Source organism: Canis lupus, chromosome 36 (assembly GCF_003254725.2).
Source record: "Canis lupus dingo isolate Sandy chromosome 36, ASM325472v2, whole genome shotgun sequence".
NCBI lineage: Eukaryota > Metazoa > Chordata > Mammalia > Carnivora > Canidae > Canis > Canis lupus.
Genome location: NC_064278.1, coordinates 8,001,787 through 8,029,022, shown reverse-complemented (window position 1 = coordinate 8,029,022; position 27,236 = coordinate 8,001,787). Strand labels below are relative to the sequence as shown.

Below are 27,236 nucleotides of genomic sequence, written 5' to 3'. Positions count from 1 at the left end.
GAAAATTTATTTAGTGAAATTAACTCTGACATAGAGCCATTGCATATATGTGGGATATTCATAATGCAAGAGTAGAACCCACCGCTCCCTTAAAACATGTCTCTATGTGCCATTTGTGGAGCCATCTAAAAATTTCAGTTTTTGTAAACCCCTATATTAAGACTAATTACATTTTTTGGGTAGCAAGATAACCTTTTTGCTTTGACCTTTGTTCTTGAAACTTAGTCTAGAGTTACCAACTCATGAGCTTTTTTACTGCATTGTGATTCAAGTTTATTTTTTTTTTTATTTTATTTATTCATGACAGACACACAGAGAGAGGCAGAGACACAGGTAGAGGAAGAAGCACACTCCCCATGGGGAGCCGAATGTGGGACTGGATCCCAGGACTCCGGGATCCAGGCACCTCATAATTCAAGTTTAGTTCTCATTTTTTCAGATAAACTATTTTGATGATCTATCAAAAGATGAACTACCTTGGTCTACCCAATGTCTCATCATGTAGAATAAATCTCAGGGCTTAAGTGCCCATTGGTGCTAATAATCTTGCAACATTTCCAGATCAATATTCTGAACATCTCCTTGCACCATTCTATCTTTATGATTCTGTAAATGTGATGGAGGACAAAGTACATTTGTCCCAGAATATAAAATATTCTCTCAACCTCAAAAAGAGTCCTTTGTGTTTATTTTAATCTCATGTGCCTTTTTTTCTACGTTAAAAACAGATTGCAGGTGGGAAAATTCAAATTAAAGATTTGAATGAGTTGGATTTAAGTTATCAAGGTTTAATTATGAATTAAATATATGTAAATTAAATATGAACATGGATCCAAGTAGGCTGCTTCTATTCATTACATACAATCTTTTCTAAGGTTTTAAAACTGAATTACTCGTGTATCAGACTGATTTTATGATTTTCTAAAAACAGCTATGTATTTTTATTTCTGAGTAGTAGTATGTTCAAAAAAAATAAGTAACCACTCCTTGCTATATCAGTGACAGTATTCATTACTTTTCACTGAAAATCGTATTTATCAAGAAATACCAATGGGAAAAAAAAAAGAAATACCAATGGAGTTTTCTGGAGTCAAATATACTGCAAAGTGGGGGTTTATATTGGGGCCTTAAATGTATGTTTTTCACACATACTTCACAATTACATGCATCTTGCCTAATAGATTTTGATGTATAATTACCTTAATATATTTATAGGTTAGGAGATTAAATAATGACATTTTTACGTAGTGTGCCTATTTTCTTTTTTTGTTCAGGTTCTCTCTTTAGGAGCAGATGTCCTGCCAGAGTATAAACTGCAGACCCCACGCATCAACAAGTTTACAATATTGCACTACAGCCCCTTCAAGGCTGTCTGGGATTGGCTTATTCTGCTATTGGTCATATACACTGCTATATTCACGCCCTACTCCGCAGCCTTTCTCCTCAATGACAGAGAAGAACAGAAAAGACGAGAATGTGGCTATTCTTGTAGCCCTTTGAATGTGGTGGACTTGATTGTGGATATTATGTTCATCATAGATATTCTAATAAACTTCAGAACAACATATGTAAATCAGAATGAAGAAGTGGTAAGTGATCCAGCCAAAATAGCAATACACTACTTCAAAGGCTGGTTCCTGATCGATATGGTTGCAGCAATTCCTTTTGACTTGCTGATTTTTGGATCTGGTTCTGATGAGGTAAGAGCTGCTTAAAATTCTTATTTTCTGAAAGATTGTGATTATAAAAGTGAATCTATTTTAACTGCAAAAAAAAAAAAAAACCACAAGTGGTTGCTTTATAAACTTCTCGTATCTCAGAGATGAAATTCATTTCATTGGAAATGCTATAAAATGAAATGGGACAATTTTGGCACTGCAAATACTTCACAATTCTCTCTATTTTTGTTAAGAAGCACTAAAGATTATCTTTTAACCAAGAAAGCAAACTTTTGGGAAAGTGTTTCATAGCACATAACTAACATTTTCAGGCTGTAAAATCTCTACATGTTAATTTCATGGTTATAAAGCTGTCAAAGATGAAGATGTCTCTTTCTTTCTTGACTCATAATTGTGGTTTGAGACAGCAGGAGCTTATTTTATGTTCAAATTATGTGGAACATGCATCTTCTAAAATGTCTTGTTCAAAACTCTTTCTCTTAAATAATATCCAGCTTGGAAAGTACTTCTTGTGTTCCCATTTTCTTATAAAGTTGGAAACTTCAAGGAAGTTGACAAGTACGCATACAATGCATTTTCTGAATAGAATCCATACTTTAATCAGATTCTTAAAGGGTTCTTTGATCCAAAAGAAGTTAAATTCTCCTAAAGTCCCTCCATTTAATTACCACTATTTTTTATTGTAAATAATCTTTCTGGATTCTATAATGGAAAGATTTACAGAAGATGTGAAAGTAGTTGTAAGGACATAGCTTGAGAAAGATAACCTCAATGTGTTGAATTTTAAAAATTAAGGGTACTTTTCTGAGAACCCCATTTTTTTAAGAGGAGATCAAAGATCCAAATGCCTCCTGCAGATGTTTGCTCCCTGACCAATTAAGGATTCAGGATAAGAGAATCCTCCTCTACCAAGAAGAACAACTGGTTTAGAATTAATTCTTTCCTATAGATAATGTCTGTTGAACTCTGGGCAGTTAGGAATAAGGCAATGGAGGGGCATCTAGGTGGCTCAGTCAGTTAAGCATCAGATTCTTGGTTTCAGCTTTGGTTGTATCTCAGGGTCCTGGGATTGAATCCTGCATCAGGCTCTGAGGAGTCTGCTTGAAAGATTCCCTCCCTCTCCTTCTCCCCCTGCTCCTCCCTCAGCTCATGCTTTTTCTTTCTCTATCTCTCAAATAAACAAATAAAATATTTTTTAAAAAGAGCAAGGCAATTGAGTAATATATTCTTCCTAGATTCTACAAACCTTACACAAAGCCTCAAACCTAACTCTCCTTATCTGTAAGGATAATACTATGACCTCCCTCTTACATTGTTTTATTTATTTTTAATTTGAGGCTCTAATGAGATAAAATGTGTGAAGCTCTTACAAAAATAATTTTTTAAAAAGTTAGCTACTGTTAAACTACTTAAATGTTTCATGTTAAATGCTCATAACCTTGGTTGTTACTTAAGAGGCAGGAAAGCAGAATATTTCTTGATATTTACCTTTATGAGTTTCTGACAATGGGTGATCCATCTCACTCTTTTAAATTTAAAAAATGTACACCAATAGAAAATTAAATTTCAACTTGGTGAAATAAAAAAAAATGGGTGGACAAATAAATAGGTAAATAATATTGTTAGAGAATGTTGATTTACTGCTGAGATTTAATCAATAACAATCAAACCAGTATTTGGAAATACTGATTAAAACCATTAGGGTAGAGTTTCTAGGATGCAATATTTGAGTAGTTTAATTCCAGTTACGATATCACTTGAAAATAATAAAATTAAAATATATAATTTAGATAATCAATGTTTCAGGCAGGACTTCAAGAGAGCTGAAACAAAAGTTAATTGTGATTCATTCACATTAGTATAGGATGAAATAGTCTCTGGGGAAAATGGTGTCTGGACTATCTTTTCCATGTAGCATCAAAGAAAAAATGAAGTTTGCCTCAAAGAAAACAATGCCAGTTCTCCAGTCTTATGTGCTTTCATGGACTCCCCCATGTTCCCAAACTTCTCCTCATTCTTTTTGGATGTGACATGATAACGGGAAGAGTTCTGGCTTTGGACTTAGACAGACCTGGGTCTGACTCTCCCCTTTGCTACTTATGTGCTATATTTTGGCAAGATACTTAACTCATTAAGATTTCATTTGCTTTTCTGTAAAATGGTGAAAGGTATCTTCTTGTGATTTTTTAAAAATAAAGCAGTATATGTAAAGAGACTAACTCAGTACCAGGTACATAGTAAGTGTTTGTCAAAGGTTACTCTTCTTCTTCCCATTCCTTTGGATTAAAGTCTCTGTTTCTTTTTCTTTCTTTTTTTTTTTAAGATTTAATTTCTTTATTCATGAGAGGCACAGAGAGAGAGACAGAGACACAGGCAGAGGGAGAAGCAGGCTCCATGCAAGGAGCCTGACATGGGACTCGATCCCAGGTCTCCAGGATCATGCCCTGGGCTGAAGGCAGCACTAAACTGTTGAGCCAGCCAGGCTGCCCAGTCTCTCTGCTTCTTAATAAAGTCTTCCCTTAAACTTACATGTTACCACAGTAATCCGTAGATAACTTAATCATCTGCTCAACAAATACTTATTGCATGTCTATGATCCTATGACAGTAGATTAGCTACTTTTCTAGGAATCTTGAAGAAATGGGAGACAAAAAGGAAATATTTTGAGGCCAGTTATTGTATTACAAAGGATAAGAGCATGGGGCATACTGTAGGGAGAAGTATGTATCATGGATAGCAAGTAGAGGGGATAAGGGTGTCAGCTGTTGGGCTGAGTTGGCTATAAAAGGTAACAACAAAACTGATGATGAATTGGCCTACTTTATACATTTTTCAAGAGTAATAATGAAGACACTTCTTTTATTTACAAACTATATTAAATAACTAAAATCAGGTTTTAAATAAATAAATAGATTTAAATAAATAAAAAGATTTATTTATTTGAGAAAGAGAAAGAAAGAGAGCCGGGGGGTCAGGCAGAGGGAGAGAACCCTCAAGCAGACTCCCTGATGAACACAGAGCCCAACCAGGGCCTCAATCCCAGAACCCTGAGATCACAACTTGAGCTGAAACCAAGAGCCAGATGCTTAACTGACTGAGCCATCCAGACACCCTTATAATGAGACTTTTAATTAGGCTTTTCAATACCTAGTGGTATTTCAGAATACTTTTCCAAAAGTGTATTGTGTAATGTAGTATGAGTATTAAAAATATTCAGCATCCATTTTTGTTTCTGGCAAAAAAAAGAAGAAAAATGCTTCCAGAGAAAAGAGATCTTATATTCAAAGAAACTAATTTTGGAAGTTTCATCACATGAATATGAAAAAGAGAAAACTTTTTGGGATTTTTGACCCAAAATTAAATGGCAAATCCTAAAATCATTAAGCTAGAGGTCACTTTAATGAAAGATTATCCAGTGCAATGCTTTTCAAACTAGGGTACCCTAGAGGTGACTGGGAGAGTTAGCCTAAGTTCAGAGACCCTCAAAAGTGGGCATCAAGACAGATTGATAGGACTCAGATCCATCTACTCTACTATAAAGAAGCATTAGCTCAATTGTATCACCTTACTAGTTGGGGTTTCATGTAATTGTTTTACAAATTTTAATGAGAATTGACTTAATTCATTTTTACATTTTCAGAAAGTGCTATGGTAACCTCTACTTGAGTAGGTTCATTCATTCTATAAACATTTATTGAGAACCATCTATTGCCAACATGCTAGACCCTGCACTTACAAAAAAAGAGTAGGACAAGGACCCCACTGTCTGGATCTTACAGTTTACAATGAACAGCATCAGATGAGCAGATAGAGTACTGTCCAGTAAATGCTTTCATAGTGCCATTCACAGGGGGACATGGAGCATGGGAGGGTTCCTGAGCTATAAAGTGTTGGGTCCCAGTCCTATCAGACCCAATATAGCAAATATTTTATAAAGCCCCTTTTTATTATTGTTAAATACAAGTCATAAATAGTATAGTATTTTATACACATAATTTAATAAATACAATATATAATACCCACTCTTAATATAAAGAAGAAATAAATGTGTTCATAACAAAATACCCAGCTGAATATATAAATACTTCAGGCATGTTTTATTTTATTTTAATTTATTTATTTTAAATGACATAATGAAATTATCAGATGATTGTAACTACTTGCAATGAGGAAGTCCATATTTGAACAAAAATTCAATATTAAACTGAATATTAGTTTATTTTATATTTTCATTTTAATACAAGCATTGACTTTATATATGTTCTTATATAGGTATATATGTTTATGCATACATATATGCAGATAGATATGTATATATATATACATGTATTAACATTCATTACCTAGAAATCTCATGATTGTGATAATATAACAAATGTTGACTGACATAGCCATGCTATATACACACAGTATGTCGTTGAAGATATAATTTTCCTAAACAGTAAACAATTCTTAGTGAAGGTCCAAACTAAACAAGTTAATTATCTCTCAGTTTACAAGGTAGCTAAATTTCTGCATATTTTAATGAATATTAAAATGTACAGAAGTGAACATCTGTTTATATGTAAAATCCAGCATTGAGGCTCAGTAAACAGATTTGGGTTTTGCCTATACAAATGACTGTGGAACATTGAAAGATTATATAGGACACCAATAATTTTTTTGTTATTGGAGACTGTGCTAGGTATTATAGGACTTCTACTTACCTCATTCCACTGGGAAATAAGGGAAAATTCAAGAAAATGGTGTCAAATACTGTAAAGACATAAAGTAGCATGAAGACTGGAAATAAGTCACTGGGTGTGTCAGTTCAGTATGTGTTGGTGTCAGTTAGATCAGATATTGGCCACAGCCAAACTGAAGTGGCTGCAGAAATTAACAGGAAGCAAATAAAGCCCCTTCTTGCTAGAATTTTGGTAATAAAAGGAGGGGGTAACAGCAGCACTGGAAGGCTGCACATGGTGAAGTAAAGGGTTATTGTTTTTGGTTTCGATTTTTCCCTTAAGAAGCTTGTGAGCTGTCAAGAAAAAGGCGCGTGGTGCTGAATGACTTCTTCGGTTGGCTGATTTGGATGAGGAGATTAGGAAAGATCTTTGGGGAGGTCCCATTTGAGTTGAGACTTGACCCAAAGAAACTAGCCCCATGAAAACACATGCACAGCATTTCAAGCAAAAGAAAACACTAGTGAAAATGGCCCAACTGGGGAAGAAGCTTGGTGTGTTAGAACAAAAGAAAGGCCAGTGGCAGCTAAGCTGAACCACAGTGAGTTGAGAGTTGAGTGCTAAGATATGAGGATTCAGAAACAGGAACCAAATCACATGCAACAGTGACATTTGGGGATTCATTCTGGCTGCACCAGAGCCTTCGGAGTGAGAACAACATGAGCTAATGGATGGTTTTAAAGACCTCATGGAAAAAAACAAAATAAAACAAAACAAAACAAAACACCTCATGGATGATGTCTGCAGATGGTTTAGTGGGGGTAGAAGCAGGGGAAAGACTTAGAACTTTGGCTGTAATGTAGCAGGGAAAAACAGCAATGGCTTGGACCACATGGTGGCAATAGAGGTGAGGAGAGAAAGATACATTTCAAATATAATAGAGGGCTTGTTGATGGATTAAATATTGTTGGAAGAGTAAAAAACAAAGCAGAATTAATGATGGTTCAAAGATTTTGCTGTTTCTTTCTTCATGTTTGAAATATTTTAGAGGATGGAGGTAGTGAAGTGACTTTTATAGGTGGCCACTCACTTATCCAGAGAGGAAAATCCTTCTCCTGGGGAGAAGAAGGTGCGTTAGGAAGGAGAATTCCCTGTTTGGGTCAAATGAAGTTTGAGATGCCTGTCATCCTAGTACAAATGGCATGTAGGCAAGTCAGGGACTAAGTGAGCAGCTAGAAAGATACATATGTGAGGATAAGAAGAAGAGAAGGGCACCTGGTGGCTCAATCAGTTAAGTGTCTGCCTTTGGCTCAGGTCATGATCCCAGGGTCCTGGGATAGAACCCCACATTGGGCTCTCTGCTCAGCAAAGAGCCTGCTTCTCCCTCTCCTTCTGCTCCTCCCCTGCTTGTGCTCACTCTCTCTCACTCTCTCTTTCTGTCAAAAAATTAATAAAATCTTTTTTAAAAAATGAGATCCATTAAATTATAAATTTGTTATAATCATGGCAAGGATTGGTTTAGATCAGTGCTTCTACATGAGGACCATGCACCGATTTCAGTGTGGATCTTATGAAAGAATTTGGAGATTCATATTTGGTAGGTCTAAAGCAAAGCCTTCGAAACTGCATTTTTAAAAGTGGCAGGAATTTTTGCTGTTTAGACATTTAAGAACCGGTGGCCTTATCTGGGACAAAGAGGATATCCAGGAGAGGGCTTTCATATGTTCATAGATGAACATTTCTACAAAATAAAGACATAAATAGTCAAGTGAAGCAGCGATTTTACTAAATATAAGGACAGTCATGATTTCATCATTGCTTAATTCTAACTAAAGTATTAAAAAAATTTTCTATGCATCATAGCATCTTGGGTGACCTTAGAGAAAACAATTTTGTCAATGTCAATTAACTAACTTTCTTGCCAATTTCTCTAAATGGTAAGCTACTGTAATATTTCAGTTTTATTTACATTCAAAGCTAAGGAAGGAAACCTATTCGAATTTTGGATCTATATTATTTTAGCTATAAAACATATATCCTAGCAATGCTGAGAATAGTTTGGCATATACATTTTTACTAAAGTATATATATGAGCAGAATTGCTCACTTTTTTCAAAACAATCATTTACACTTTTAGCTTAATGAATACAAATCTCCTAGTAATAACTAGAGGATCTTCTAAAAAATGTTAAAAAAAAATATGTTGAAGAAAGGAATAATGATAGGGGTGCCTGGGTGGCTCAGTCAGTTAAGCATCTGTCTTTGGCTCAGGTCATGATCCCGGAGTCTGTGATTGGAGTCCTGCAACATTGGGCTCTCAGCTCAGTGGGAAGTCTGCTTCTCCCTCTCCCTCTGCCCCTGCCCACCCCACCCCCCCACCCATGCCCTCTCACTCTCAATCTCTCTCTCAAATAAATAAATAAAATATTTTTTAAAAAAATAAAGAAATACTGATAATAATTGGGCTTGTCTATTAGTATCATTAGTATCTTCCTGATATTAATGCCATCCAGACAGACCAAGGAAGGGAAAGATTCTTTACTTATTAATTTTTGCATCTTCAAATATCATGCCATCCATAGAGAATTATCTCAATATCATTGGTGCAAGAGAACAACATTATTGACCCAGTCTCCAAAAAGTCAACTTTTCATTATCTGCCTCAAGTTTTTCTCTATTTTGCTTATCTGTGGAAAATCTTACTTTTAAATATATCAACTGTTAGAATCTAGAGCATTCTTTTTAGCTATACACTTCATTAACCTCTTCCTCTCCTGAAAATTAGTGGGTTTTTTGGATTCATTACTTCCTTTATGAACCTCTCTCCATTCCCACTTTACTGTTATTTTCCAAGAATCCTGAATACAGGCAAAGTCTTTGAAACCTAAGTATATAAAGTCTCTTTGAGGGAAAGTTTTAATAGAAGAGTTTCTGTTCACATTGATCTGTTTGTTTCATTTATCTGTTAGATGCATCAGAGAATGGATACAAGGGAAAACTTAGCAAGTATCTGTATAGAAATTCCAATCACCTTGTCAGAATTCTTTCTGAACCTGATCTCTACAGCAGTTGCTATTAGTTTGTTAGAAGTGAATTGCTAAAACATTAGACATAGTCATGTTCAAATTTAAATAACAAAATACATTTTGAAGAACTGCATGCATAATATATTTCTATCCATAAAGTCACTGTGTCTCTCTTTAGATAGTTCTTGGGAGTTAAGGCAGATGTCTCTATTGGCTTGTATTTGAGGCTGTTGTTCATGCCTCCAAAAATCTGTGGTATGACAAGTTAGAGACACAGGATCTCTGATGAAATCATTTTTGAACCAAGAAAATATAAGAACATTCCATCAAAAGAATATGTTAAAAAAAGAATATGTTTTGCATTAAGTTAATCATTTATTCATCATGTATATATGATCTATCGTCTACAATTCACTGGAGATGACATAAGGTTCAATTTTTTTTTGTTAAATATTTCTCAAAAGTCAAATTCCTATTTTAAAAATACAATATCCATAATTTTTTATTCATTGTAACATTTGCTTGCTACTATGTAAAATCATTTGATGACCAGTTTTCCATATTATTGTAACTAAAGAAAGGGGAAGTGAGTTGAAATTGCACCAAAATAGAATGTTAATTATAAACAAAATAAAAATAGAAGCATCTTGACAGTAAAGGTTGTTAAATATTGGATTTAGTTTCACAAGGAGGTTGTAAAATCTTGTGTTTAAAAGCCTCAGTTTGTGGAGGAATTTGTGAGGTTTGGTTTGAATAAAGAAAGGATAAGTTATGTGATTTCTTTAAAGTTTCTTGCATACTCAACATATTTTTTTTATTGTATCAGTGAATGTGTCCTTAGAAATATTGAAAAAAGTGTGACTCAAGCTGAACAAAAAACTCAAAACTAGTTTCAATATTATTAAGTTGTACTGGACAAGTTATACAAGCACTAGAGCTTAGAGGGAATTGAAATAAAATCTAAAGCAAACCATGGATGTAGAACTATGAAATGTATTACTCACTAAGTGTTCCCATTTCTCCACTTGTACCCAAATATTTCTTGACAAACAGAACAGAATGATGGATTAGGCAGAAATTTCCAGTAATGATTCATTCTTTCAACCCTGTAAACAAAACCGAAGATCACATACTTGTATCTCCCCATTTATAAAAGAATAATTCTACCCACTTACTATAGGCAAAAGTGTTGGAGAGTAAACCTCTGAAATCAAGTATTTTAAATGTATGATTCTTGAAAATGCTTACTTAAAAATTATTTTGAAAAATTATTGAGAGCAAGATTTTTTTTTAAGATTTTGTTTACTCATTCATGATAGACATAGACATAGACAGAGAGAGAGAGAGGCAGAGACACAGGCAGAGGGAGAAGCAGGCTCCATGCAGGGAGCCCAACACGGGACTCGATCCCAGGACTCCAGAATCACACCCTGGGCCAAAGGCAGGTGCTGAACCGCTGAGCCACCCAGGGATCCCCAGATTTTTCTTATTGATGAAGCTTTCTCAGTTTAACTGTAGCCAAATTTACTCTTGAGAAGAGAATTGTTTGATACAAGTAAGAAATCCCCTATTCTAATTTCAGGCCTTCTGAAAGAAATCCACTTACACTGAGAGAGGATATTATCTCATCTATTGTAAAATATCTAAAAAAAAAAAAATCACATAGTCTTCTTGAGTCCAGGTCTGGTTTCTTTTTTTTTTTTTTTTTTTAGGTCTGGTTTCTAACATGTTATAAAATTGCAGTTGTTTAGAGTATATATTTTTAAAATAAAGTTCAGTTGAGAAAGTCATAATAAAGGAAACTAACTTCTACTTCAGTATAAGAAACTATCCAGGGCTTTATTTTTTTTTAAGATTTTATTTATTTATTTATCTATTTATTTATTTATTTATGAGAGAGTGAGAAGCCAGGGGAGAGGAGGTGGGAGGGGGAGAAGCAGACTCTCAGATGAACAGGGAGCCTGACATGGGGCTCAATCCTAGGACTCCAAGATCACTACCTGAGCCGAAGGCAGACACCTAACCAACTGAGACATCCAGGCATCCCAAAAGTATCTAGGACTTTAACAAACTATAGATATGTGTATATTTTTTAAAAAATTGAAATTGGATTATATGGTTCAGCCCCCCAGAAATTTCAATAATTTGAATTGCCAGGGAAGAGTCATTTTACACTTAAAAAGTTCTGACAAAATACATTAAAAATAAAAGTCCTAAATAAATATATTTTCTTTACTGTGGCATTCAGACAAAAAGAGTTTACACTATCATTCAATCACAGGTAAAGGAGCTCAGGTCTGAAATGGCATAAGTACTGATGAGGTGAAACCATGGCTTATTCATTTTGTCTTTTTTGCTACAGTTAATGAGCAAAAACAAAAAACAAAGTACCTTGTTTCAATCTACTGTAAAGTAGCTCACCTCTTTCTCCATCTTATTTATTATCATGGTGTGTTTGTAGTTCATAATCACACATATTTCTTGTGAGCTCTTATGTTTTCTCAGTCTACCAAAAGTAACAATAGACATTACAATATTTTTCTAATGCGAATAAAAAGTTAAATAACATCTAAGGGAAAGTTTTATACCTCTACTATTTTTAAAATTGTTGCAATAAGCTTAAAGATAGTTTTATTTCTATTTTCAAAAATTGGGGGAAAAACCCCCACAAAAATAGATTTACATACTATATGTGAGTACTACATGAAATTAGATAAATGGTGAGAGAAACATACATGCTGAAAATATTCTACTTAGCCAAGTTCTGATGTTAACACAACTCTAAGGTAGTTGTTGGTCCCATTTTTCATTCACACACAATACAAAAAGGGTACATTGAACTAAACAATGAGGACTAACCATCTCCACCAAATCAAGAGGAGATTGATCATTCCTTAGGCTACTCTCTCTGAGATTTTAGTGCAATCGTATTTTTCCTTGTGTAATATGGGCAAAACACTTTAAATCTTTAAAGAGATATTTAAGGAAGAAGAAAAGAGTTACTGCGATCTTAAGTGTCATCTACAAGATATGCTGCATGCAACAGTAGCTAAGGAAGAATGCCCAGGTGTGTTCGCAGCATCTTGATAACAACAAAAATAAGATCCAGTCATTTGTTACATTGTCAAACAAGATATGTAATTATGCTTGGGTACATGTTTAGGAATCACAAGAGAATGGCTTTGACTGTTGAAGCCAATTTTCACACATCTTATGAAGCTACTGAAAGGTAAAACAACTGTTTAATAATTCTTGTCCCTTTTCTCTTTCTCTCCTTCCCTCCCTCTGTCGTTCTCTCCCTCTCCTCTTCCTCTCTCCCTCTCTGTCTACATCTGAAATTATTTTATATGAGTAATGTCAATTGGGTTGAGACTTCATCATGTGCCATATTTCTTAAGCTTTTTTTTGTCCAGGAAAGATGTTATTTATGTGTCACTAAATAAATTATATTCATTTATCTGCTTAGAGAACTGTCACCTAGGTTTTACCTCATTTTGATATAATCCTAGAAGAAACATCAGATGTTTTTTTTGAAAGGAGGGAAGAAGAAGGGAGGTGGCCTACACAGCAGATTGATTCCTTTTTTTTTTATAACATCATTTTTGCTTTACTGTCTTGGCAGCCAGAAGAGTCGTTAGTGCTTATTATCACAATATGTTATTAAAACATCTCATTTGTTTTGAAGCACTTCACTTCATTAACCAGATATCCTAGGGAATTTTCATTATATTTCATTTATTTTGAGGTTCAGAGAGAAATTTTCTTTCAAAGATAAGTTTTGAGCAATACTCTTCAAATAGTTCTGATTTTTCAGTACAAGTAAATAGGTAACAGAGCTGGGGGGGGAAATAAACACACAGACTGAAGCTGTGAAGTGTAGAGACACATTGAACCCAGGTGATTCCTGTACTGAACTCCAAGCAGTCAATGCCTCTAGACGATGCTCTTGTCTTTAAAATTCCTGCCATTCCCTGAGGAGGCCAAAAGGCCGGTGTTGGAATGCCTCCAATTAGAATTCTAGATATCAGAGTAATGCATTTGGAAAACGTGTAAGTTCTATGGATCTATTTCACCATAGAATGTTTCTGCTTACTGACGGAAACTAAAGCATATGGGATATTTAATGCAAAAAGCTACTATTTATGGGGCATTATCTACAACCCTGTGAGGAGGCATTATTATGCCCATTTCCAGATGAAATTTTTGAAGTTTAGAGATTAAATAAGCAATTTGTCCAAGATGACAGACTAATATGGATACAGAATCCATACATTCATTTGTTTGTCCAAAGCCCTAACATAGAACTGATTAGCTAAAACAGACGTATGAAAAGATGCTCCACATCACCACTCATCATCAGGGAAATACAAATCAAAATTACGATGAGATACCATCTCACACCTGTCAGAATGGCTAAAATTAACAACACAGGAAACAACAGATGTTGTCAAGGATTCACAGAAAGGGGAACCCCTTACATGGTTGGTGGGAATGCAAACTGGTATAGCCACTCTGGAAGACAATATGGAGATTCTTCAAAAAGTTAAAAATAGAGCTACCCTACACCCCAACAATTGCATTACTAGGTACCAACCCAAAGGATACAAAAATATTGATTTGAAAGGGCACATGCACTCTGATGGCTATAACATTATCAACAATAGCCAACTTATGGAAAGAGCCCAAATGCCTATCAACTGATGAATGGATAAAGATGAAGTGTTACATATGTATAATATATCTATTACTCAGCCATCATTAAGAGTGAAATCTTGCCCTTTGCAACAGTGTAGGTGAGCCTAGAGTGTATTATGCTAAGAAGAAGTCAGTCAAAGAAAGATAAATACCATATGATTTCAATCATATGTGCAATTTAAGAAGCAAAACAGGTGAACATAGAGAGAGGAAGTAAAAAAAAATAGAGAGGAAACCATAGGAGACTATTAACTATGAAAAACAAACTGAGGGGTGCTGGAGGGGTGGTGGATGAGGGGATGCACTAAATGGTTTGTGAGGATTAAGGAGGGTACTTGTGATGAGCACTGGGTGTTATATGTAAGTAATGAATCACTAAATTCTGCTCCTGAAACCTACACTCTATGTTAACTAACTAAAATGTAAATAAAACCTTTTGAAACAAACAAACAAAAAAAACTAACTTTGAAAAAAAAAGCTAATTAGTTAAAATGTTGATAATTCAAATAGTGGAAGGTTGACCTTCTTCCAGAGAACTACCTAACATAAACTCTCCATTTATTCATTGTGAAAAGATACACTCTTTATATTTGTGAAGAAAAAAAATACTGCTTTCCTTATTCCACCTTCAAAATTAATAACAACATTGGAAACAAGGAAGACTCTCCCCTCCTCACATTTTATAATGAGTAAAGACCAGATCTCAAATGTGATAAGCACATCCCAACTACATAATCTCCTCTAACCTCTAGAAGATTCCAATACAAACTGAAAAGAATTCAGAGACCGAAGGATCTCCCCTTCTCTTAGTGACCACTCTAGCACACACACAAAAAAGGAACTGCAAGACTTATTATAGAATACTAATGAAACTATATTTCTTAATATTTAGTGGTTTTTTTTACCACCAAGTCAATATGAACAGATAGAGGGAGATAGCTCTGACATGTGCTATTTCTTTAATTAAAATATAAGTGTTCTCAATACAGTTGGATATACTCTGCAAAATAAACACCAACAATGAACACATAAAATGACTCAATAATTGATTGGTAAACACCATGTAACTATGGAATAATTATATGCCCTGTGAATTATATAGTACTTATAGCTGACATTATTTAGGAAACCTAAGAAATGAACTTGTAATTTGTACTTACCAGATTTCAAATTCAAACAACCAGTTAAATATCCTGTTATTATATAGAAGTGTCCTATCATTAGATACCTGGTCAGTAATAATCATACAATTAGTTACACATCACACCCCAATGAAAAGTACATAATATCATTGGGACATCAAGAAACAATTCATCAGTTTAGCACATTGAGAAAGGAAAAATGAATTTAAATATAGCGTGTAAAGCATGCATACAATCATCCAGTACATCTCCCAATTATCTGCTTGCCCGGCTCTTCTCATTATGTGGGTACGTCTCAACTCTAATGTCAGCTCCTCAGCAAGATCATCTTTGGCCTTTTTATCTAGAGTCACTGCCATCCTGACTATGCCCTAAACATCCTCTATCACACCACTCTGTTTTATTATCATTACCACATTTTTCAATCTCTGAAATGAGTTTATTGTCTGTTTCTTTAAAAAACCAAATCTATCAATCCCTTAAAGACAGTGGATCTTGTTTCTCTTCATTAAAGAAGGCATTTTGTCTAGTAAGAAAATGTTTCTTTCTGTTATAAAAGTGATCATGTCTGCTTGCTCAACACTATAATCCCAGTGGTGGTATTTGGTAGGCACACCAGTAACACACAAGGATGTTTATTGGTGAATGAATGATTTACTGAGTATTCATTATCTTCAAGGCACTTGGTTAGAACATAAAGCTAGACAGATGGAGTCTGTCCCATGGGTCTTCAATGTCAAGATAGTGAATTAATGTACCACACACTTTCAAAGTATTTTCCAAGGCAGATGTAAAAAAAAAAAAAAAAAAAAAAAAAAAAACTAACCTTAATACTTAATCCAAATCTGCATTTATCCTTAATGCTACCATATTGTTTTAACCTGTTTCCTCCTACTTTGCAGGAGGAACACACACTGAATTGTTTGCCAACTGTTTCTGACCATACACATTTATTTCCACAGACAACAACATTAATCGGTCTTCTGAAAACAGCTCGACTCCTTCGTCTTGTGCGAGTGGCCCGGAAACTTGATCGATATTCAGAATATGGAGCTGCTGTTCTAATGCTCTTAATGTGCATATTTGCCCTGATAGCTCACTGGCTGGCTTGCATTTGGTATGCAATTGGAAATGTAGAAAGGCCCTACCTGACTGACAAAATTGGATGGTTGGATTCGTTGGGACAACAAATTGGGAAACGTTACAATGACAGTGACTCAAGTTCTGGACCATCCATTAAAGACAAATACGTCACTGCACTTTATTTTACCTTCAGCAGTTTAACCAGTGTAGGATTTGGGAACGTGTCTCCTAACACCAATTCGGAGAAAATCTTTTCAATCTGTGTCATGTTGATCGGCTGTAAGTAGATTTCTCTTTTGTTTTCTATTAGGGTAAAATATCTTAAAATTGGTATCTGTAGAACATTCAGAATCAGACAAAGAAAAAAATATAGAAAACTGGAGAGATCATGGAATTACATATATGGGTATTATATTCTATCAAACCTAATTCTCTCTGTGAGGGGAGATACCAAAAGGATTTTTAGCACCTCAGAAAAACTACAAATATAAAACTGGAGTTACATGGATTTTAGAATTCCAGAATTGAGACTTGCAGTTCACTATTGCTGCTGTAAAAGTATCTGCAATTTGTTACCAATGGTTATTTTCTGTTTTAAGTTGAGACCGAATTAGAATGGGAAAGATTAGTTTACATTACTAAATAGAAATATATATATTTCTTAATAGAAAAATATACTTCTATATAAAAATATAGAAGTAATAAATACATATATTTCTTATATATATCTGTATTTACAGACAGATATATACACAGATAAATATATATATGTATTTTTCACCACTTACTTATTGCTTAAAAATTCCTTTCCCTATGACATTATGCCAAAGCTTAAGTGATTGCTCTTTACCTTGTAATGTGGTGATGACATGAGCATCATTAAGAGGTATATTTTTTGGAATAAGAAACAAAAAATTCTGCATTAACCTAAAGATGTTTTAATGTTTTTAAAAATCATACTATAGAGTCACTAAAGATAACTTCTGTGATACCGAGCAGCAATTGACAAAAGCATAATGAAATTTTAAAGCTTAGAAAAGGGCATTATCCTTAGATGGTGTACAAATCTGAAAATAGATCCAGAGTTGATTTTAAATGTTAACATATTGATTAATGAAGTGTACTTAGATAAGTTTTATTTGTGAAATTTAAATCAAATCACCCTGTTTATTGTTCATTGTATTTAAAATTTACTTTTCTTATATATATCTTAGTATTTTTATTTAGGTAAGATTTATATAGGTAAATAGCATTATATTCAAATAACCCTTAAGATATTCTACAGATTCAGGCTAAGTCTGAGCTATAAACACAGAAGTAGCCTTGCACCCAGAAGGAAATGGAAGAGGGACCTACTGGGAAACAGAAAAACTCATTCTAGGAAGACCGACTATCTCAAACAGTGCCAACCACTCTATGACTATAGCTGCTAGTAAATACCTTACAGTGATTATCAATTTTAGTGAAGTAACAAAAAAAGAAATTTTTAAAAGTTTGTTCCTAATTATTTAAACATATGTATAGAAAAAATATATATATATGCTATTAATGAATAAAACAGAACCTGCATATTGAAACAGAATTTTCTTTTTTTTTTTTTTTTTTTCTGAAATATTCTATTTTTATTTTTTATTTATTTATTTATTTTTTTTATTTATTGGTGTTCAATTTACTAACATACAGAATACCCAGTGCCCGTCACCCATTCACTTCCACCCCCCGCCCTCCTCCCCTTCTACCACCCCTAGTTCGTTTCCCAGAGTTAGCAGTCTTTACGTTCTGTCTCCCTTTCTGATATTTCCCACACATTTCTTCTCCCTTCCCTTATTTTCCCTTTCACTATTATTTATATTCCCCAAATGAATGAGAACATATAATGTTTGTCCTTCTCTGACTGACTTACTTCACTCAGCATAATACCCTCCAGTTCCATCCACGTTGAAGCAAATGGTGGGTATTTGTCATTTCTAATAGCTGAGTAATATTCCATTGTATACATAAACCACATCTTCTTTATCCATTCATCTTTCGTTGGACACCGAGGCTCCTTCCACAGTTTGGCTATAGTGGCCATTGCTGCTAGAAACATCGGGGTGCAGGTGTCCCGGCGTTTCATTGCATTTGTATCTTTGGGGTAAATCCCCAACAGTGCAATTGCTGGGTCGTAGGGCAGGTATATTTTTAACTGTTTGAGGAACCTCCACACAGTTTTCCAGAGTGGCTGCACCAGTTCACATTCCCACCAACAGTGTAAGAGGGTTCCCTTTTCTCCGCATCCTCTCCAACATTTGTTGTTTCCTGCCTTGTTAATTTTCCCCATTCTCACTGGTGTGAGGTGGTATCTCATTGTAGTTTTGATTTGTATTTCCCTGATGGCAAGTGATGCAGAGCATTTTCTCATATGCATGTTGGCCATGTCTATGTCTTCCTCTGTGAGATTTCTGTTCATGTCTTTTGCCCATTTCATGATTGGATTGTTTGTTTCTTTGGTGTTGAGTTTAATAAGTTCTTTATAGATCTTGGAAACTAGCCCTTTATCTGATGTGTCATTTGCAAATATATTCTCCCATTCTGTAGGTTGTCTTTGAGTTTTGTTGACTGTATCCTTTGCTGTGCAAAAGCTTCTTATCTTGATGAAGTCCCAATAGTTCATTTTTGCTTTTGTTTCTTTTGCCTTCGTGGATGTATCTTGCAAGAAGTTACTATGGCTGAGTTCAAAAAGGGTGTTGCCTGTGTTCTTCTCTAGGATTTTGATGGAATCTTGTCTCACATTTAGATCTTTCATCCATTTTGAGTTTATCTTTGTGTATGGTGAAAGAGAGTGGTCTAGTTTCATTCTTCTGCATGTGGATGTCCAATTTTCCCAGCACCATTTATTGAAGAGACTGTCTTTCTTCCAATGGATAGTCTTTCCTCCTTTATCGAATATTAGTTGCCCATAAAGTTCAGGGTCCACTTCTGGATTCTCTATTCTGTTCCACTGATCTATGTGTCTGTTTTTGTGCCAGTACCACACTGTCTTGATGACCACAGCTTTGTAGTACAACCTGAAATCTGGCATTGTGATGCCCCCAGATATGGTTTTCTTTTTTAAAATTCCCCTGGCTATTCGGGGTCTTTTCTGATTCCACACAAATCTTAAAATAATTTGTTCTAACTCTCTGAAGAAAGTCCATGGTATTTTGATAGGGATTGCATTAAACGTGTATATTGCCCTGGGTAACATTGACATTTTCACAATATTAATTCTGCCAATCCATGAGCATGGAATATTTTTCCATCTCTTTGTGTCTTCCTCAATTTCTTTCAGAAGTGTTCTATAGTTTTGAGGGTATAGATCCTTTACATCTTTGGTGAGGTTTATTCCTAGGTATCTTATGCTTTTGGGTGCAATTGTAAATGGGATTGACTCCTTAATTTCTCTTTCTTCAGTCTCATTGTTAGTGTATAGAAATGCCACTGACTTCTGGGCATTGATTTTGTATCCTGCCACGCTACCGAATTGCTGTATGAGTTCTAGCAATCTTGGGGTGGAGACTTTTGGGTTTTCTATGTAGAGTATCATGTCATCGGCGAAGAGAGAGAGTTTGACTTCTTCTTTGCCAATTTGAATGCCTTTAATGTCTTTTTGTTGTCTGATTGCTGAGGCTAGGACTTCCAGTACTATGTTGAATAGCAGTGGTGAGAGTGGACATCCCTGTCTTGTTCCTGATCTTAGGGGAAAGGCTCCCAGTGCTTCCCCATTGAGAATGATATTTGCTGTGGGCTTTTCATAGATGGCTTTTAAGATGTCGAGGAATGTTCCCTCTATCCCTACACTCTGAAGAGTTTTAATCAGGAATGGATGCTGTATTTTGTCAAATGCTTTCTCTGCATCCAATGAGAGGATCATATGGTTCTTGGTTTTTCTCTTGCTGATATGATGAATCACATTGATTGTTTTACGGGTGTTGAACCAGCCTTGTGTCCCAGGGATAAATCCTACTTGGTCATGGTGAATAATTTTCTTAATGTACTGTTGGATCCTATTGGCCAGTATCTTGTTGAGAATTTTTGCATCCATGTTCATCAGGGATATTGGTCTGTAATTCTCCTTTTTGGCGGGGTCTTTGTCTGGCTTTGGAATTAAGGTGATGCTGGCTTCATAGAACGAATTTGGAAGTACTCCATCTCTTTCTATCTTTCCAAACAGCTTTAGGAGAATAGGTATGATTTCTTCTTTAAACGTTTGATAAAATTCTCCTGGGAAGCCATCTGGCCCTGGACTCTTGTGTCTTGGGAGGTTTTTGATGACTGCTTCAATTTCCTCCCTGGTTATTGGCCTGTTCAGGTTTTCTATTTCTTCCTGTTCCAGTTTTGGTAGTTTGTGGCTTTCCAGGAATGCGTCCATTTCTTCTAGATTGCCTAATTTATTGGCGTATAGCTGTTCATAATATGTTTTTAAAATCGTTTGTATTTCCTTGGTGTTGGTAGTGATCTCTCCTTTCTCATTCATGATTTTATTAATTTGAGTCTTCTCTCTCTTCTTTTTAATAAGGCTGGCTAATGGTTTATCTATCTTATTAATTCTTTCAAAGAACCAACTCCTGGTTCTGTTGATCTGTTCCACAGTTCTTCTGGTCTCGATTTCGTTGAGTTCTGCTCGAATCTTTATTAACTCCCTTCTTCTCTTGGGTGTAGGATCTATTTGCTGTTTTTTCTCTAGCTCCTTTATGTGTAAGGTTAGCTTTTGTATTTGAGTTCTTTCCAGTTTTTGAATGGATGCTTGTATTGCGATGTATTTCCCCCTTAGGACTGCTTTTGCTGCATCCCAAAGATTTTGAACGGTTGTATCTTCATTCTCATTAGTTTCCATGAATCTTTTTAATTCTTCCTTAATTTCCTGGTTGACCCTTTTATCTTTTAGCAGGATGGTCCTTAACCTCCATGTGTTTGAGGTCCTTCCAAACTTCTTGTTGTGATTTAGTTCTAATTTCAAGGCATTATGGTCCGAGAATATGCAGGGGACAATCCCAATCTTTTGGTATCGGTTCAGACCCGATTTGTGACCCAATATGTGGTCTATTCTGGAGAAAGTTCCGTGTGCGCTTGAGAAGAATGTGTATTCAGTTGAGTTTGGATGTAAAGTTCTGTAGATATCTGTGAAATCCATCTGGTCCAGTGTATCATTTAAAGCTCTCGTTTCTTTGGAGATGTTTTGCTTAGAAGACCTATCGAGTATAGAAAGAGCTAGATTGAAGTCACCAAGTATAAGTGTATTATTATCTAAGTATTTCTTCACTTTGGTTAATAATTGATTTATATATTTGGCAGCTCCCACATTCGGAGCATATATATTGAGGATTGTTAAGTCCTCTTGTTGAATAGATCCTTTAAGTATGATATAGTGTCCCTCTTCATCTCTCACTACAGTCTTTGGGGTAAATTTTAGTTTATCTGATATAAGGATGGCTACCCCTGCTTTCTTTTGAGGACCATTCGAATGGTAAATGGTTCTCCAACCTTTTATTTTCAGGCTGTAGGTGTCCTTCTGTCTAAAATGAGTCTCTTGTAGACAGCAAATAGATGGGTCCTGCTTTTTTATCCAGTCTGAAACCCTGCGCCTTTTGATGGGGTCATTAAGCCCGTTCACATTCAGAGTTACTATTGACAGATATGAGTTTAGTGTCATCATGATATCTATTCAGTCTTTGTTTTTGTGGACTGTTCCACTGAACTTCTTCCTAAAGGGGAATTTTAAGAGGCCCCCTTAAAATTTCTTGCAGAGCTGGTTTGGAGGTCACATATTCTTTTAGTTGCTGCCTGTCTTGGAAGCTCTTTATCTCTCCTTCCATTTTGAATGAGAGCCTTGCTGGATAAAGTATTCTTGGTTGCATGTTCTTCTCATTTAGGACCCTGAATATATCCTGCCAGCCCTTTCTGGCCTGCCAGGTCTCTGTGGAGAGGTCTGCTGTTACCCTAATACTCCTCCCCATAAAAGTCAGGGATTTCTTGTCTCTTGCTGCTTTAAGGATCTTCTCCTTATCTTTGGAATTTGCAAGCTTCACAATTAAATGTCGAGGTGTTGAACGGTTTTTATTGATTTTAGGGGGGGATCTATTTCCTGGATCTGAATGCCTGTTTCCCTTCCCAGATTAGGAAAGTTTTCAGCTAGAATTTGTTCAAATACATATTCTGGCCCTCTGTCCCTTTCGGCGCCCTCGGGAACCCCAATTAAACGTAGGTTTTTCTTCCTCAGGCTGTCGTTTATTTCCCTTAATCTATCCTCATGGTCTTTTAATTGTTTGTCTCTTTTTTCCTCAGTTTCCCTCTTTGCTATCAACTTGTCTTCTAGGTCACTCACTCGTTCTTCCACCTCGTTAACCCTCGTCGTTAGGACTTCTAGTTTGGATTGCATCTCATTCAATTGATTTTTAATTTCTGCCTGATTAGCTCTAAATTCTGCAGTCATGAAGTCTCTTGAGTCCTTTATACTTTTTTCTAGAGCCACCAGTAGCTGTATAATAGTGCTTCTGAATTGGCTTTCTGACATTGAATTGTAATCCAGATTTTGTAACTCTGTGGGAGAGAGGACTGTTTCTGATTCTTTCTTTTGAGGTGAGGTTTTCCTTCTAGTCATTTTGCTCAGTGCAGAGTGGCCAAAAGCAAGTTGTATTGGGAAAAAGAGAAAAAGAGAGGAGAGAAAGAAGGAAAGAAAAGAGAAAGAGAAAAAAAAGGGAAAAAAAAACGAAAAAAAAAAAAAAAAAAAAGAAAAAGAGAAAGAAAAAGAAAGGAGAAAAAAAGGGGGTGGGGGAAGGAAACAAATCAAAAAGCAAAACAAAACAAAACAAAACAAAACAAAACAAAACAAAAGAACCACCGGGGAGTATCTTCTGATTCTGTGTTCTTTAAGTCCCTTGGCTCCTCCTGGAAGTTGTCCGTCTAGCTGATCTTCTGGGGGAGGGGCCTGTTGTGCTGATTTTTCAGGTGTTAGCAGTTGGGGGAGCTGCTGTGCCCCTGCCTGGTGCAGGGCTCGGTGGGGGTTGTTTACCCCGTGAGGCCGCAGGAGGAACAGCCCCAGTGGCAGGGCAGCTCTGGAAACCTGGATTCAGCTCCGGCAGGAACCACGGAGCTCTCCGTCTGCAGGGCCTGGAGGCTCCGGGGCGGGGCCGCTGCTCTGCTCAGCTGGGGCAGGAGCGTCCTCGCTGTCCTGGGCCCTCCCGGCCTCTGCCTGTCCCGGGGGAGGCGGGATCCTGGGCTGTGTCCCGGCGCCCTGTGCTCCGGAGCCTGCGCTGGTGGATTCGCGCTCCCGGGCCGCGCAGCCCCCTCCGCGGAGCCGCCGCCCAAGTCCCTCCGAGCTGCTCCTGGAACCGCGCAGCCCCCTCTGCACGGAGCCTCTTCCTCTGCCCGAGCCCCTCCGCGCTGCTCCCGGGGCCGCGCAGCCCCCTCCGCGGAGCCGCCGCCCGAGCCCCTTCAGCTGCTCCGGGTCCCGCCGGGTCCCGCCGTGCGCGCTGCAGCCCTTAGGGAGCTCGGCGCACTCTCCTGGGCGCGCAGTTGCTGTTACTGTCCCCGGGAGCCCGAGGGCATCCCCGCCCTCCTGGGTCCTGCTCCAACTCCCCGCGAGCCCCTTTCCGCCCGGGAAGGTCGGTGCAGCTCCTGCTCCTCCGGGACGGGGCTCTCCTGTCCTGGGGACACTCGCCCCGGCCTCAGCCCGGCTCCTCGCGGGGCCCCTCCCCCTTGGAGGCCTTTGTTCCTTTATTTCTTTTTCCCCGTCTTCCTACCTTGATAGAAGCGCGAACTCTTCTCACTGCAGCATTCCAGCTGGTCTCTCTTTAAATCTCAGGCCGAATTCATAGATTTTCAGGATAATTTGAAGGTTTTCTAGGTAGTTTGGTGGAGACAGGTGATTTGGAGACCCTGCTCTTCCGCCATCTTGCTCCTCCCCCCCCCTGAAACAGAATTTTCAAGAGTTTTCTAACCTGCTCACCACTTAGAAATCCTCATCACTTGTGAGGATTACATTAAAAACAGTACTGTTCATCATGTGAATTATTTTAAATCAAAGAAAACTCAGTTCTTTATTTGGTCTATATCCAGTCTCTAATCCCTAAGTCATGATAATTGGCAGTGTTTTCTCCTTCCTTCTTTCTTCCTTCCATTTCTCCTCCTTCCCTTCTTTCTTAAATATAGCACTAGGCTATTTCTTTTGATTCTTTAAGGAAAATACTTGTTTTCTACAGATATTTTTCATCTTTTAGAAAAAGAGAAGACACTCTAGTTAATTGAGTAGAGTAAGATACAACCACATCCCACATAATATACTTTATTTGAATAATAGACTTGGTTCTATAACTTTCAAAAGGGAATTATGTAGAGCTCCATGTCACATAAGAAAAAAATTAAAGGTATTCCTAGAGAGTTCAATCATGATCTATTATGCTAAAATTAAGAAGAAAAGTCAAATTACAACTCAAAACTTAATAATAAAAATGCCCCAAAATGCACAAAGCCATTTGATGTATATGGATGCATCTAACGTGGTATTTCCATTGAGATCCAACTGTGTTAGAAAATGATTTGGTTATTTTTGTTTAGTTATATTTCTACACTAAGTACATACTCCTTAGATCTGAGTGATCTGTTTTAAGCCAAAAATAAAATACAATATCTAAAAATATAATGTAAAATAGTGTCTATATACTAATACTAGGTATAGTTTATATCATCTAGTTATCATGTTGAACTTTCTCATCATCCCTAAACTTCTTTAAAACCAATCTTCATTCTAAAAGAAAACTTTGAAGCCAAATAGAAAAAAAGATCAATCTATCATCTCTCTTACAATATAACTCAAGAAAACTAAAAATCAAACATTAAAAGATACCATCTAACTAAATGGAAACAACTCAAATGTCTGCAGATGCGTTTTATTTTTTTTAAATAAATTATTATTTAATTAATAAATAGTGATGTAATATAATGTATGGTAACTACAGTTAATAATACTGTATTATATATTTGAAAGTTGCTAAAAGAGTAAATCTTAAAAGTTCTCATCACAAGAAAAAAATATCCTGTGCCTCTGTGGTAATGGAAATTAACTATACTTATGATTACTACATTTCTGACTGTATACAAATATCAAATCACCATGTTGTACTTCCAAAGTTAATATAATTTTGTATGTCAATTATATCTTAATAAAACAAATAAAAGCCCAGAACCAGAATTGACAGAAATGATGAAACTGACAGATAATATCTAGCACTTTAACAAATGTGTATATGGACTCCCAGAAAATGGGGAAGGGAACTAGAAAAAGAAATCTTAATGGCCGAAATCTATCCAAAATTGATAAAAAGCTGTAAACCACAGATCCAAGAAGCTTAGTGAATCCCAAACATGTTAAAAACACACACACAAACACACACACACACAAGCACACCATACTTAAATTACTGAAAACTAGTGATAAGGAGAAAAAGTCTTAAAAGTAACTGGAAGGGAAAAAAATAGGATACATCATGTACAGAGGGAAAGCATCAGATTGAGAACATATTTCTTATTAGAATCAATGCAAACCATGAAGACAATGTAATAAAATCTTTAAAGTGCTAAAGAAAAAACAAAATCTGCCAACACAGAATTATTGGTTCAATTAATCTATCCTTCAAAAGTGACAAACAAAACCTGACATAATTCATCATGAGCAAAGTACAAGAAATTAGAAAGCTCTCCAGGTAAATAGAAAATATTATTAAGATGAAAATTTGGATCCAGAAAAACAAATGAAGAACACTAGAAAATGTTAATATGTAGGTAAATTTAAAAGATATTTTCTCATTTTTAAATGTCTTCAAAAATAATTTTTAAAGCAAAAATTAGGAGAATATATCTTAAATTTTATAACATATGTAGAATTTAAAATGTGACAATAATAGTACAAAACAGGAAGGGAGAATGAAAGTATATTTAAGTAAGAATTATAAAATCTTATATAAGATTCCTACATTATACATGAAGAGGTATTATATTATTTAAGGTACAGAGTGATAAATTAAAAATGCATACTGTAACTACTACAGCACAGTTAACAAGCCAATAGAGAAGATGAAATAGAATAATAAAAATGATAAAACCAATAAATAGAAAATAAGAGAAATGGAACACATAGAAAACAAACAGCAAGATGGTAGATTTAACACAAGCCACATTAACAATTCCATTAAATGTAAGTGAGCTAAACTCTCATTAAACTTCCAGAATTGTCAGACTATTTTTTTTAAAAGGCTCAATCATATGCTATCTAAAGAAACACACTTAAAATATAAAGACATAGGTAAAAGAAAAAGATGGAAAAAGATGTATATACAATCACTAATCATGAGAAAATGTGAGGAGCAGTATTGATTTCAAAGAAGACTTAAAAACAAAGACTATTACCAGAGACAAAGTAGACACCACAGTCCTAAGCGTGTAGATACCCAATTACAAAGCAATTACATTAAACAAAAACTGATAGAACCAAATGGAGAAATAGAAAAATTCACAAGACAAATCTACAGTTACAATTAGCAATTAACACTCTTCCCTCTGTGTTTTGTAGAATAAGTAGACAGAAAATCAGAAAAGATATAAAAGATTTGAACAATACTATCAATTAACATGACATTGGCAATTATAGAATACCAGCAGAATACACATTCTTTTCTAGTGTATGTGGGACATTCAGCACGATAGACCATCTGCTGGACTACAAATCAAATCCTCAAGACAGGTCATATGCTGAACCAAAAAGAAATTTTAGCAAATTTAAAAGTACTGAATCATACAGAGTATGTCTCTAACCACAAGAGAAACTGGAAATTATCCTGAGAGGGAGCGAAAAGGATAAAGAGAGAGAAAAAAAGAAAAGGAAAGGAAAGGAAAAAAGGAAAAGAAAGGAAAGAAAATAAAGAAGAGAAGAAGAGA

At 35.9% G+C, this 27,236-nt stretch overlaps 1 protein-coding gene across 2 annotated transcripts in view; it reads left to right on the top strand.

Annotated features, from left to right (window-relative positions):
- KCNH7 (potassium voltage-gated channel subfamily H member 7) overlaps positions 1 to 27,236 on the top strand; it is a 478,835-nt gene that overhangs the window by 393,497 nt on the left and 58,102 nt on the right. For both annotated transcript variants that reach the window (XM_049106394.1, XM_025471042.3), the window contains exons 7-8: positions 1,275 to 1,700; positions 16,166 to 16,565. In XM_049106394.1, coding sequence (XP_048962351.1) covers positions 1,275 to 1,700; positions 16,166 to 16,565 — 826 coding nt within the window. The remainder of the gene's footprint in view (positions 1 to 1,274; positions 1,701 to 16,165; positions 16,566 to 27,236) is intronic.